The following is a 15,171-nucleotide window of genomic DNA, read 5'->3' on the forward strand; positions in this document are numbered from 1 at the left end:
ACTCTGGTGTGTCCAAGCACAGTCACTCAAAGAAAACACAACTCTTAAGAAAACTGGTGTCAAAAACATAACTTTATCCAGGATGAAATGTCCTATCAAGTACAAAAGAGAATCTCTTCAGAGTTGCCACAATCGGTTAAAAACATAGAGTACTTTTTATCTGCAGTTGCGATGCCTCAACCTGACCCCCCCCCCGCCACCCTTCCACAAAAAACTGTGAATTTTTCATTGACATGAATAAATAATACAAGAGATGCAACGTCAATATAGAAGTTATGCTGAACTGGTTGGTTTCTTACAAACAACGAAAAACCTCTAGAGTTACTGTGTCACTCTACCTCGTTCAAAAACCTTCATGCTCACAATATGCAGCAATTTTAATGTAAAGGGCAATTTCACCTAAATGTAGAGTTCAATTGAATTAAAGAGAAAAACAATTGTTACAATATACTGACGGGCTTAGTTGCTGGTTCGAAAAGTGAAAAATAAAAGTTTCTAGTGCTCTAAAAACCTTTAATCTCTACATATTTGGACAGCAATTATGTACAGTAGAGATTACAAACAGTGGATGAAACACATCATCAGATTACAAAGTGACGGACATTTGTGTGAAAGAGAAACACAGAAAAGGAACACAGACGCTACATTACCTCTGAACTCGTCCACACACAAATAAAAAGACTTCCTGATTGAGACAGAAATGTTTTCCTCATTTGAATTTTTTTTTAAACATCAACTGTAGCCATTGTATGACTGCTCCTTTCCTACAAAAAAATGATAATCACACATTACAAAAATGTTCCCAAATATGCTAAAAATTTGAGCTATAAAATGTTCATACAAACCCCTGTGGTACAAAGACGCCCCAGCCCCCCACCCAATCAAATTTGACTCCCAAACATGCTGCCACAAACCGCCACATAACTGAGTTGATGCTGAGTGGAAAGGTCCATTATCCAATTACTTAACCAATGCTTTGAGGGCGAGTTGAGAGACGTCTGTGAGCCAACCTGTCAGCTTCAATGAAATATGCTGGAAGAGGCGGCTGATAGATAAGGGGCAGGGAGACTTACAGACTCAGCCACTGACGGAAACAGACTTTCAGGAGACACAGAGTGTGTGAGAATGGATGTACAGTACGTGTGGGTTAGTTAAGCCTTGTACCAGCTTCACCTTCCCCTGAAGGCCTAACAGTTGCTTCTCCTCCAGGAGCTCAGAACTAGTTGCCATTCGTCAGTTGCACTTTGGAAAAAGCACCAAATTGGAACAAATCAGAGGAGGGGTCGGATGCAGTGGGTGGGACAGCCTGTTCTGGGTGTTTCCCTCTGGGAATTAAGGTGTAGGGAACACAGCCTTAAAACTAAATAAAGAACTCTTAAATGACTGATTATTACGATGCTAATCGGACTGGAAAAATAATCTCTTTTGACTTTTTGTTTCACTTTAGCTTCTATTTCAAATGGAGCATCCCGGCACCGGGCTCCTCTGACAGGGAATGTACAGTAAATGAGTTGCACCACTGACAGACATACTCAAGATTCTCTGTGGCTGGTTCACGCTTCAACCAGGGCGACACACCTGAGGGGATTGTAGGGCTGTGGTTAAAACAGCTGGGTGCAGTGGAGTTAGCTTTGAAACAGGGAAGGTGACACTGCGTTTCTGGATTAATTAACTGAACCCTAAAACTGACTAAGACAAATAAACCAGAAAAAAAAGATTCTGCTGACAGACATGTAGTCTTTAGGTGGACGTGAAACCTGCAGGTCCTGCATATTTAGCCTCATGTGAAACACAATCCGGGCATTTCTCGACATGTCGAAGCTTAAACGTTTGTATGGTGAAAATGCAACAGGATGTAGTTGAAGTTAAACCTCTGAGTGGGAAGAACAAAGCAAAAAAAGTGAGCAGCTACAGATTAAACACAGCTCTTTCAGAGTGCACTGCTGCCGTGTGATCCTCCAACCGGACAACTTGACAGTTTAAACTACCGTCCTGCTACTTCCACCGGGATCGCTCTTCTCGTGGAGGGGCTGCACTGGTAGGAGCGGCTGGCTGGGAAGAAACCAGCTGCAAACCAGGCTGTGGACCTGTCCCTGGTCTGAAGGTGGGACGTCTTTGTCTGTCTGTTCCACTGATGCTTGTGGGGGGGTTTTCAAGTCACTTCTTCCCCCCATCAGCAAACCAATGGAGATGTTGGAGGCCGGGCTCTGTGACACCAATGCAAGCTGGTTTTCAGCTGAGGGGTGTCCCCTCAAGTTCGGGTGCAGCCTGACCAGGACCACCGGGCTTAATCATTCAGAGGGAACCACAAGCCTCTTTCACAAGTCTTTCTGACACTTGTTTTTTGTTTTTGTTTGTTTAGGAGGGAGCTAAGAGGCTGCTGATTGTAGTTTGTTGTTATGAGACCTACAGAGACGGGCAAAGAGAGCAGGAAGAAACTGTTGGAAAACTTCTCTTTGTTTCTTTTTTTTATTAAAAGCTTTACAATATGACAAAAATATGCACTAAGAGAAATACAAAAGTAAACAAACAAAACAAAAAACATGGATTGGATGCCAGTGGGTCAGACACTTTGACAGAGACCATGCAGCCATGTTGGTGGATTGCTGTTGAAGTGTATGATGCAATGTCTTGTATATACAATTAATTTCTTCTAAAACCTGGAGACTGTTAAACTCGCCATGTTTAGAACAGGAAAGCTAAACTACATTTTCTCCAATCTATTTTATACAGTTCCTAGAATTATTTCCTATAGAACGTAAAAATAGTTCGTCATAAAAAGAAATTATATGCACATAAAATAACATTATACATGGGTACAGCCAATTAAAAGAAACTAGCAAATGTTGCATGATTCTTTTAAAACATCTGAGCTAAGAAATGAGGTAAAATGTTCTTCTATAGCACATGGTGACCAAATACAATAAACAAAAGTTCTGTCAAATTAAAAGATAAGTTATCCGTTTTTATATGGAGGAACTAAAGTCAGATTTCACAATAAAAATGAAGAGTTTTGTCTCTTTTTTCTGAATCTCAAGAAAGAGAGTAGCAAACTAGTTTTGCCTCGGACATAAACAAAATATCTATCATCTGTTGCAAGAAGTGTAAGAAAATACATTTTCCCTTGAGATGCTCTGTGTTACCAACATGGCTGCCGTTATCAGACAGATTTTTTTTTTCTTTTCATTCCTTACTTTGCTTACAAAATAAAAATATATGCACTTTCTTACAAAGTGTTGAATGCTGTTTTGAACGAGTAGAAAACAGCAACAACACGCGGGATTGCAAATTGTTTTTGTTTGTTTTAAGAGTGACCCCGGCACCCAGGAGTTTGACATCACAATCTGCAAGAGAGGGAGAGGCAGGTAGGGAGGGGGGAGAGAGAGAGAAAGAGAGATGGGGAGAGAAAGAGAAAGGGAGAGAGGAGGAGGAGAGGGAGGGAGGGAGGGAGAATGGATGGTGTAAATACATGCGGGTGAAGCACATCACCGTTTTAGGCACAGCAAGATGGATGCAAACCACAATAGTCACTCAGCTTATTAAACATCAGAGTTGACATAAGACTGTAATTCACTGTGGAAACCTCCAAGAGAATCAATAAATAAACCTGGATCAAACTATGATAAACATCGCAGACTGTATTTATAGATGGAAGGAGCGTCTCCACTTCCGCAGACTATCCAGAAATGAAGCCAAATATCTTGGATATGAACGCTGTCATTTCGTCCATCTTCATGTACAGTTTATGATGCATATATATATAAAATTACAGTTCACAAAATGTTGTAGTTTGCATCCACTCAAAGCAATCACATGACACAGGAGAGGCAATGCAGTGAGATGAGGTCACAGGCGTAAATGAGCACAAGGTTGTGGAGTTGTTCAGGTTCAATACTTCTATACTATGGACGGGAACAGTGGCAACAGCATGAAGGCCACAAAGAGTAAGCTTAAATTCTTGTGTGAAATTAGTTTGAATTAAAATCGGCCTAAAAGATGTTACAGAGAAAACAGAGAATGCAGCTTCGTGACCCGGTGAAAGCTGGAAGCTGACATGTTGTTATAGGTGTAAAATCAGCTGACTGAAGCCTGAACGTGTGTGAAATGAAGATCCAACCCGAGATGGAACAAGGGTGGGACCGAAAAGCTCAAACTGTGAGCAGAGAAAACACACACACGCATGTATCACTTCTACAGCGTAAACAAACAAGGTATTTCAAAAATGCCATAAGCCTAATAGGTCACTAGATTGATCCTTGTGAGTGTTTTATGTTTGGAGACAGAATAAGTCTGTTTGCCATATGAGCGTTCAGTCATCACCCCAAAACAAGTAGATGCCACTAACGGCCTGGAAGAGACTCAGGATGGTGACCCAGGAAATCAAAGAGAGAAAGGAGTCAATGAACTCTTTTCGTTTCTGACAATGTGCCTTTTTTCCCATGAGAACCTATATATTTATTGGTAATTTGTTGGAGAAAGCCTGTGTCTACTGAGACTCCAGGGAGGTCAGAGGTCAGTCGGCTCCAGAGCAGCACAGCTGGAGCTAATGGGTGGATGCGTTCAGGCTAAATCCATACTTCCATATGTTCAGTTAAAATCAGTGTTTCCAAACTAAAACGAATACCTTTGACACATGTGAATAACGCAGCAAATTGAATCTGCTCAAAAACGTTTAATGAGCGTGTGGACGTATTGACCCGACGTGAGGTGGTATTAATTTGTATATTAAATTTTGGATGAAAAATACGACTCTGTGTGCAGAGACCTCATCCGTCTGTTTTCTCAAAGTCGCCAGCTGCTACTTTGCCTTTCTTTTTCCAATTAACATTCATCACCATCTTACCTGCTGGCTTTGAAGCCTTTGAGCTTCTGGACAAAGAAGCTCTCCAGAACCTCGGCACACTGGTAGAAGGGCGAGTCACTGGGGTTGTAGTAGCGGCAGTTATCGAAGATTTTGGTCATGTCTGCTACGAACTCGGTGAGCTTCACGTACTCGCGCTTCTGTAACCTCTCCTCCATGGTGGAAAGGTCTGAGGGAAATAACAAAAAATATATTTGGTTAATGATTGTATGTAGGACAGGAGACAATAAACCATACTTATTTAATTGCGAGATCTTGCCAGAGACAATCATATATGCGGAAGCACCAGCGGATTAATGGCTTCTCTAATCAACTCCTTTCCACAAATCAGCATGTCTGCTGCAGAGTAATTGCAGCCTATGTGGCAGGTCTTTGACACACGTTCAAATATGTTTCCTGTTAGAACAGTTCATCACTTTATATGTGACAGCAAAAATCCAGAGCCCCTGCCAGCTATAACCTCCATCTACTCAGCATTCAGATCAGTAACTGAGATGTGACCGATCTGACATTCCTGAGGAGAGCATCATTATCTGAGTGTCGTCCCTGAGAAGGCACAAACACACACACACACTTCCATCTTACTGAGGACACTCACTGCCATAATGCATTCCCTAGCCCCTAACCCTTCAAACTAAAGGCCTAACCCTAGCCCTTAACAAAAACCTAATTCTAAACCTTAAAACCAAGTCTTAACCCCCAACAGTCCATTAAAGGGGGGGTCACAAAGTGAGGTCCGAACAAAATGTCCTCACATTCCCAAATTGTCCTCAGTCCGTAGGCTGTAGAGTCCAATCTAAATCAGTCTAGTTTTCCCTTGTAAAGTAAAGTTCAGTGTCACTAACCTGGATGAATCATGTTAGAAACTAAACAAATAGGATTTTAGAGTTAATGAGGATCAACCGAGGCTTCGTATAATCTGCTGCTGCCGGTGGGTTGCTGCTCTGTACGGGGTCCCAGGGGCTACCATTTAAAAAAACATATCCGACTGTTAACCTCCTTAACCCCCGCCCAGCTGGCCCAGGGGCTTACAAACCCTTGTGGTCAATATCAAAGACCCCCTTCTTCTCCGTCATCAGATTTCATCTCAAAACGCTCCAAAAACGACTAACGGCTGCAGCTACCACGGCCAAATGCTCTTTTTATTTTCTGAAAATCAACAAGGTATTTTTCTTGCAGTGGAAGCGCGAGGGAAGGGCTAGAGTTTCCAGGACCAGGCCGACAGGAGCCGAGTGTGGGGCTGGTCCCTTTCCACAGCGAGCCCCGCAGACCCGGAGCAGCTCATTAACGGTTTGTTTGTATGGAAGTTCAAAAAAAGCCCTGTTGACGAAAAGTCCCCATTTACAAGGTCGGTTTGATCTGAGTTGGAGGGCTTCCTCCCTGCTGGCCTCCTGGCGGCTGCATTTTTCTTGTGTAAGATATAGAGACTGGGTGTTACTACCATTGCCTGAAGCAATTACAGAATGAAAACAGCTCCACTGAGGCATTTATCTACCGAACAGGGACTGCTCCAAATCCCAGCCTGACTCATTCAGCAGAAACTATCGGCTGATTCACAATCGGATATTTTACACTAAAAGTAGGTTGACATTGAAATGAATAAGGTCAGTCCATAAACAATGTTTGACATTTGATGAGCTCATTCCATCCATAGTGCTCCATAATATTGTATTTATTGTGTCCAGTCGATATTATCATCGCCAAGGATGTTTTTATGTTTCTGACAGTTAGTAGGATTACACAAAAATGTAAAGATGGATTACTCCAAACTTGGCAGAAGGATGCGGTATGGGTCAGGGAAGTACCAATTCCTTTTCTGTGCTGATCCGGAACCGGCGGGGTAGATCAGGGAATGTTTTTGACCCTTAATATTGGAGTGTTTTTTATTTATTTTTTTTATGCCCAAAGAATAATTCATTGGTCTTATTCATGTAGATTATTTTGTAATATTATTGATTATTTCTTTAAATACATTTCTTTAAGTTTAATTTGTGCACAACACAGGCCTCCGGAGGCATGAAGAACACCGATGTAGAGTAGCTGAAGTAACTGACATATTGGAGATACAGAAGCTGGCAAACATCACTTACAAACCTTGTTTTCATTAATTAGTATTGTGGCTATGTGTGTTGCATGTTCAGGATCTCCCCCCCCACCCCGTTTCCTTCACTCACCCATTGGTTCCTTGATGACCCTGTAGTAGTCGATGGCGTCATTCGGGTCCACTGGCTCCAGGAACGGCCACGCCATTTTATGTGCCTGCAGAGGAGAGAGAAAGAGAAAGACGAGACACTTGAGATAGCTGAAGCCGATGAAGAAAAACAAACAGCACCATGAAAATGACACTGGAAGCAGGTGGGTCAACACAGATGTTCTCTCCCTCTCTCTCTCTCTCTTTCACACACACCCTAACATCCAGACCAGTGGACAGTGGAGGAGAAAATGGCAGGAGAATAGGTAGAAGGAGGAGAATGAGGAAGAAGAGAAAAGAAAGGAGAGAAGTGGAGGCCAAGGCAGCTGTCCAAGTTGCACTCTGAGGAGACAACTCATCAGATAAGACACACACAGAGCACTTTTGTTAGCTGCTCTGACACTGTAGTGGGTCGACAAGGAGCTGTGTTAGTGTTCAGTCTATCGCTGCTTATGAAACGACCACCACTGAGTTGCTGCTACTTCAGCTAGTGGAGAGGGTCAGATCCAGATTATATATTGGCAGAGTTTGTTTTAGTTTGTTTCCTACGTGTTTTACCCTCGCAATACCAAGTCCAACATTCTAACTGAACTGTAGTACCAGAAGAAACACTATTGATTAACGATTGTCATAAACCTCTCTGGTGTCTTCATTGAACCATTTTTCTCCACTGTTCACTGTAACCATGTCTTCATGTTTACCTGTAAGGAGCGCAGGATCCTCCGCAGACCTTCGTAGTCCTTGTCCGTGAGCGGGGTGAAGACCGTCATGGCGTCCTCTGTCGACTGACACTGCGGGCACACGTACTGGTCGATGTGGTTGGCCTCGCTCTGCAGGATGCCCACACAGCGGCCGTGGTACCAGTTTTGACAGCGATCGCAGCCAATGTAGAACCTGAGAAGATAACGTTTTCATTTCAGGTAGTGAAGACAAAGGGGCTTAGCAAAGAAAAATTGACCTAAAATTTGAATTTCTTTTAAGCATCAAAATTTGCTAGATCATGCAGGAATTGGCAAGATGAAATTCTATTCATACGTGTCCGTGTGTCTCTTTTTAGTTTAAATTCTCATGATTCTCGTGCTATAAGCCACAAACACATGGGGGTTTCAGGTGAAGCTGCTTACTGGGACTCGTCGTATGGCGTCCGACAGATGCAGAACAACTCCTCTGTGCTGCTCTCCTGGCCCCGTTTACACTCCACACAGATGTAGTCGTCCATTTTCTTGGCCTCCTTCTCTGTGATGCCCACACAGTCACCGTGATACCAGTTGGTACAGAGATCGCAGCCTATGTAAAACCTTGGAGAGAACAAGGAGGCAAAGGTTTTCGTCAGTTATGTCTCACTTGTTTAAGAGTGAGTAATGTTAACATTTTAAAGATAAGTGAGTCTGCTAAAATAAAGTATTTATTGTGAGTATTCAAAGTGAGCCTGATCATACTTGGTCTCGTCATATGGCGTCTTGCAGACGCAGTACAGCTTGATCTCCTTCTTGTTATCCTTCGTATTAGTCGTCACGATCAATTTCTTCTTCGACTTGGACTTGGCTGACGTCGCTGTTTCCCTCTCCTCGTCCCGTTTCCTCTTGTGTGCCGAGGTGGCGGTTGTGGCGAGGTGGTGCTGAGCGGCGATGCCGTGTGCGTGTGCCAGAGTGTGTTGCTGCTGCTTGTGGGCGGCCTGGGCTGCGGCCTGGGCTGCCTGCTTGGCTGCAGCCTGAGCCCTCTCCTTCTCCCTCCGCATCCGAAGCAGGTCGCGTTTTAGCTCCTCCTGAGGAAAGTGATGTCGGGACAGACAGGCTCAAAACAAGAAGAGAAATAGAGAGCGACTTTCTCAGCTGACAGTCATTTCTGTTTAACACTATTTTAAAGGGATTAAACAGATTTGATTGAGAAGACCCAGATTTTGCCTGAATCTCCTGCTGTTATGCTCCCAGCGTTCTCTTTACCTGTGCCTCTAGCTGCAGATCCTTGTCCAGAAGCGCTCGCTTTTTCAGGATTTCCATCTTAAGGCTCTCTTTGTGCCGGTAAAGGAGCGAGGAGAGCTTGCTGGCGTTGGCCAACCTCTTTTTCGCCTCAACCACCTCTTCCTTTTTTCTCCTCTTGGCTGATTGCCTGTCATCCTTGTCTATCCGGTCCAGGAGGAACTTCATCACCTGGTTGCATACGATCATCCTGGATAGACACAGAAATTAAAATGTGAAAATGTGAAAGGACTTGATACAATTGTTTATTTTTTATTTTCCTGACCTTTTAAAAGTTACACTGAATCATTAAAGCATATTGTATAGAAGAGATAATAGCTGTTCACTGAACAGCTACATTGAATGCAGTAGGAAAAAGAATAGTCAAACCTAAACACAGCTCCACTGATTCTAAAAAGGATCCATGTGTAATAGGACTGTGATCTATTAAGGGTATTTTAAAGGAATCACAGACTAATAATAATCCTGCTGAGGGAGGGATCAAAGAGCAGGGAGGGGTAGGATTATCTCATTTCTGAATCTGGAATTCAGAAAGTCAGTTCAAAGTCAAAGAGGAAGAAAGGAATTCCTCTGACACACAAGTGGGAAGGAGCCGAATCTTACTCCAACAGTGCTTCAGTTTTTTAGAAAGTACAACTTGCATGACATTACATCTAACTTTCTGCATTTAAGAAGAGGTAGTGCGTGTCCATGAACAATGAGGGTGTTTCTCTCAGCTTCAGGTCCTTGAGGCTTTCTGGTGGCCCTGTTGTATGAACTGTGTAACTACAAAGTCCAGGGTTTGAATCTGGTTCTGGAATTTTCTTGCATCTCATCCCTATCCTGCTGTAAATCTTTTCCTTCTCCACTGTGAACTATTAAATAACATTCTTGGGAAAAACAGACTGCTTGCTTTTACCAACAATTTCTACTTGTTCTGCTTGAAAATGGTTCGGGGTTTCAACTTGCAAAAGGGATCTTATGCCTCCGCCAACCAGGGCAATTTCAAACTCCAAACTATATTTTACCCAGACTCATACAAACCCACCAGGACTTTTGAAACCAAAATGTATCTTTTTGTTCAAGTGACAACTGGTCCAATTTAGAAGAATTTCCCTGAAGGCAGTCTTGAGATAAAAGCCTAAGAACATGTTTTGTAAGGCCATTGTTACCTTGAACTTTGATCTCCAAAATCTATTCAGTTTACCTTTGATTCCAAGTGAATACTTGAGCCAAATTAGAAGAAATTCCCTAGAGGTGTTGTTCAGATATCGTGCTCACATGAATGGGACTTACAGACGACCGGACAACCCCAACTCATAACCATTGGGGTGGAGTCATAGAACGAGAATGAAGACTTTCTCTATGACTTGACAGACGAGTCACACATTCAAGCAACACAGCTGTTTGTAATCCTGAACCTAAATACTATAGAAACAAGTGTGTCATCATTCCTAATCCCCATGTTGTGTTATACATGTTGTTTGAGCAGAATTTGGTCGTGTTTATTTGTGTGAGACGTTTAAGTAGCAGGGAGTGGGGCTGAGTGTGGGGAGAGATGGACAGATAGAGAATGACTGTGAAGCCACACCGTCTGTGTAAACACAGAAGGGACAGGAGAAAGTTCATACACTCAAACTCAACAAATAGAAATGCATTGGGATATTCAAATTTATGTAACGCACAATAATAATAAAAAAACACCCTATCTCGCAATATTAAAGAAAGAATGATCCAGCATGTATTCCTGGATCTGCGACCAAATGTCATGTTCAGTAGTCTTCAGTTATCCTGCTGACAAACAAACCAACCAACCATGCAACAGACGCAGGTGAAACATAACTCCTTGTTGGAGGTTAATATAAAGACACTAAGAAGAAAAAAGCCTGGGAGATATAAATGCAGATAAAAACCATCTCCACTACTAAAACGGTGTCAGAATTAAATGTCCCATATGTATGGGCTATCACAAGACACCAGAACATGTCACATACAACTCGGCATAAATTCTTCAAGACTCTGGACTCTCCTGAAGAGTGATGTTTTGATGATGATTGTGCAGACGCTGTTTAACACATTAGTCCAAAATATCCCATAGGTGCTCAGCAAGGTTGAGCTCTGGACACTGGAGGTCATAACTTATGGTTCAGATCATTTTCATACTGCATTCAAAGAGCCTCGCACCATATGGATGGGAGCCTCGTCATCTTGTCTCGTTTTTAGGCTTTTCTTTTTATCCATCACATGATTGTGTGTAAAAAATGAAAATTCATGGCTCTATGTCTGCATTTTGTTCACTTGTGTTCGCTAACATTCACAACTTAGATTGAAAATCACCCTGAATGCCTTGTTCAACGCACAAATGTGCGAATGACACACAAACACATCCATGACTGCTGAGGTCAAAGACGGGCCAGGGTTCTTGCAGCTTGCACTGAGGTAAACAACGCAAACTCAGTGCGAAAGCAGGGAATGCTAACGAAACAGGACAGGAAAACAAAGCGGACTTTCCAGGTAAATAACTTAAAATGACAGAATCTGGTTTTGAGGAAGAAGTGAGAGACAAGGATGACATGAGGAAATGGAAAAAGGATGGAACGCAAGCAGAGAGACAGACAACAGACAGAGCGGCTGTAGTGAAGTCACGGTAGTCTGGGTTCGGTATTACAGGTCCGTGTGAATGGGCACAGTGTTGACAGACCGTCTGTGGACATAAACATGGGGTTGTCAGAGTCAACTGTAGGTCAGAGTGTAATCTCTCTGCAGCAGATGAAAAAGGAAGGAGCGAGGGAATAAGCCTTTTTAAACATTATACCACTGGTTTTGCTTACACACATTTTATTTGGGTGTTTATAGAAGTAATTGCTGCACAAACTTCAGCAGAATTAAACAAAAAAAAGTCTTTAATAGTGAGCCAACAAACATCTTGCTATAAACGCATCACTCTGGAAAGAAGTCTTGGCTCTTGATAAAACAGTAGCAGTATACAAACAGTAGTACTGGTCACTGTTTTTATATCTATATTCAAGAGCGTGGTCTTTTAGTTTGAGAGCAGGACTTATTGATTTCAAACTAAGATTTTGTAGATCATGCACTTGCACTCAAAAAGCCCCTGCTTGTGCTCTGGTCATTCGCTTGCACTCACACGTGCACAGAAGCAGCAAACGATCTCTGAGCTCAGTTTGAGCAAGCAGAGTAAACCTAAACACAAACAGGGGCTATCTGAGTGTGTGCACAGGGGTTTTGAGTGTGACAAAATCTGAACGTGAAATCAATAATCCCTGCTGTAAAACTGAAAGACTTTGCTGTTTCATAAAGAGAGGTGGTCAGTGGAGTGATACAAAGTTAAAGAAGACAATCAATATATAAAAATCAATGCATTTGATGTTGGTAATAAAAGTGAGACGACTTTTTCTGCCCGTTTTAGACAGAATGTTCTCAGAGGGGAGCGACAAAGAAAATATATATGACGAGCCGAAGCTTGTTTGTATAAAGTGTATCTCGCCTCAAATCAGTGAAAGGGCCATTTTGAGCCTCGTGTGGTGTTATCGTACAACTCCTCTCATTTAAAAATGGATTTTTCTTTGTGTTCAGGTTTGAAGGGTCACGGTGAGGACATGCAGCTGTTGGTGGTTACACACCCAAAGTTCCCATGCTGTGCAGTACCTCCCAGTGTGGTGTTGACTCAGAGTCAAAGGGAGAGAGAGGACAGCACGTGTACTGTCCGAGAGGTGAGGTTACAGTTCCTTATGATCAGAACATCGACACACATGAGAAGGTATCAACTCAAACAAGCATGACTGCTTCACAGATAGTGACCGTTAACACTATGCTGTTATTGTTTGTTGCTTAAACATGTTGCCACAGTGTGTAGTCTGACTGGATTGGTTACATCTCCTCTGACCCAGAAGCTTTCAGTGTAAACCTCTGAATACAATCAGACTATCATGCCTACATATTCAACACAAAAAATCTGGACACAAACCTCTGGTTCTCCTCCCGCTCTGCAGGCGTCAGGGTCTTCTTCTGCTTCAGGTGCTCGATCACAGCGTTTTGTTTCATCACCACCTGAAACACACGGAGCAGGGAGATGTCAGAACAAACCCCAGCAGATAAAGATATTTACAGTTTTTGAGATTGTTCCATTTTTAAGTAGATTTTTACGTTTCGGTTTCAATCACCCAGGAGCTGAACTGGGGCCTGCTGGTCAAGGTGTATGCGCCCATGTTATATGCGCCTTAAAACCTCTTATTAGGTCGCCCCCTAAAAAAGTAATTCACATTTTGAGAGGAAATGACTAATGATAATAATGGTGTAAAGAGACCATATTCCTAAACTGGTGTTCTACAGGATTCAACAAGAGAACACAAGCCCTTTTAAGAGCATTAAATTAAATGCAACATAATTAAGACATACCTAAATGTATTTAAGATATGCCGTTTAATATTTAATGTTTCTAAGACCTAAAATTCCACTTTTCAGCCCTGTGGAAAACCTGGTTATAACAAATTTAACTGAAGATTTGGTGAATATGACGTTTTGTCTGTTCAAAAGATATATATAAATTGATTATTATTAAAGGGAGAAAATGTGGTGACTAATGTGCAGATAGGAAGGCACATACATGTACACACATGCAGTACAATCAGTGGTAAATACATACAAAGGGACAGTTGAAAACAAACACACACACAGAAGCATTTGAAGGATTAAACCCAACAAACAGAGGCAGGGGCAGAGCTGTAAACATAAACAGTGTTAGGACGGTTTGGATGTTGGCGGATGGTGACTGTTTATGTGCTGATGGCAGGAAGACAGAGGCCTTTGACAGAGATGGCCGACCTGGCCATGGGGGCTTCCTGAACCCATGCACCCTCACATGCACCCCCCCTCTCTCTCTGACACACACCTGTTTCTGAATGATGTCGCTCTGGCTGGCTGCGTTGAGGGCTTGCTCTCTCTTGGCCTCTGCGGCTTGTTTCTTCTTCTGCTGCTGCTGTTCTCGGAGCTGTTGGATTCGCTGCAGTTGCTCCTGGACAGAAGCTGCCTGGATGGTCACCACATTCCCTATCTGTGGAGATAATTCATGCCGTTCATAAAGCTGAAACTTTCATTCGTAATTACTCAATTTCAAAGATTTCATGAATTATAAATAAGCAATATACTATATAAAACACTACAGGTAGCAAAAGCATAAAATTCCAAGGCAAAATTCACTCTCTACAGTTTTACAGTGATTTAAATGTGATCAAAGGCATCACAACCATGCTTTATAAAAAGGAAAAAGTTTGGATGTGGTTTAGAAGGTTTACTGCATTACCTGTCCTCCCTGAGCTGAGGTGGTCCCGGCCTGTTGTATCTGGATGGGGAGCTGCAGTTTGATGTGCTGTGGCAGAGAGCCTCCACCCTGCTGGGCCTGCAGCTGGGCCAGCACCTGCAGACATGATACAAGGCAACACACAACTTTAACACATAATAAAAAATCATGGTTTTGCTTGTAGATTTACATAAAGCATTTATTTAGATGGTTAGATCACACTGTCAGCTACATCCCGGGTCAAAATTTTTAATGGCAATTGCAGAAGGGGAAAAAAAAAAGGTGACAAAGACCAGATATTGTCTATAACGAAATTAGTAGTTCAGAGTATGAACTGGTTTAAACAGTTTGAGGAACAACAACTTTATTTTTCTCTTACGACAGAACTAGTTTATTGTGTATTATGTGAAAGGAAAATGTTCCCATATCAGCAAGCATTAACTCCAATACCAATATTTCTGTGAACGGTTCCCATCAGCCAACCGATAAATCAGAGAGGCTCTAGTTAACTTTCCTGCACCATCCCGTCTCTTTGCTAATCCTACCTGTACCTGCTGCTGCAGTCCAGACACGCTGATGAGCTGAGGCGTCTGCTGCAGCTGCACTGTTCCTCCCTGGGTTTTAACCTGCAGCGAAGTGGGTGATTGGATGGGCATGTGGGCCTGCGTCTGAGGCGGCAGCTGGCCCTGTGGGGTCGCCGAAGTAGGGCTGCTGGTGGTGGCAAGTGAAGGCGCCCCCGCCTGGATGGGGGCTGCTGCCTGTTGGGCAGGTTGGGCCGGGGTTTTGGTGCAGGTGGAGTTGGGTTGACCTTGAACTGTGTTGACTGGAGACACAGAAAGATCAG

The 15,171-nt window shown here is 42.8% G+C and overlaps 1 protein-coding gene across 5 annotated transcripts in view; it reads right to left on the reverse strand.

Moving 5' to 3' along the window:
* Nucleotides 1-54: 54 nt before the first annotated feature.
* Nucleotides 55-15,171, reverse strand: part of LOC128436540 (nucleosome-remodeling factor subunit BPTF) — a 42,540-nt gene continuing 27,423 nt past the window's right edge. For 3 of the 5 annotated variants that reach the window (XM_053418290.1, XM_053418289.1, XM_053418288.1), the window contains 11 exons: nt 14,873-15,150; nt 14,331-14,444; nt 13,920-14,081; nt 12,996-13,078; nt 8,996-9,221; nt 8,492-8,817; nt 8,177-8,350; nt 7,754-7,946; nt 7,036-7,120; nt 4,844-5,030; nt 55-2,406 (listed from right to left, as the gene is read on the reverse strand). In XM_053418290.1, the coding sequence (XP_053274265.1) occupies nt 2,370-2,406; nt 4,844-5,030; nt 7,036-7,120; nt 7,754-7,946; nt 8,177-8,350; nt 8,492-8,817; nt 8,996-9,221; nt 12,996-13,078; nt 13,920-14,081; nt 14,331-14,444; nt 14,873-15,150 (1,865 nt within the window). In that variant the 3' untranslated portion in view covers nt 55-2,369. Of the gene's footprint in view, nt 2,407-3,056; nt 3,345-4,843; nt 5,031-7,035; nt 7,121-7,753; nt 7,947-8,176; nt 8,351-8,491; nt 8,818-8,995; nt 9,222-12,995; nt 13,079-13,919; nt 14,082-14,330; nt 14,445-14,872; nt 15,151-15,171 lie in introns of those variants that run through there. The other 2 variants (XM_053418285.1, XM_053418286.1) reach the window with 2 other exon arrangements.

This window comes from Pleuronectes platessa, chromosome 3 (genome assembly GCF_947347685.1).
Source record: "Pleuronectes platessa chromosome 3, fPlePla1.1, whole genome shotgun sequence".
Classification (NCBI taxonomy): domain Eukaryota; kingdom Metazoa; phylum Chordata; class Actinopteri; order Pleuronectiformes; family Pleuronectidae; genus Pleuronectes; species Pleuronectes platessa.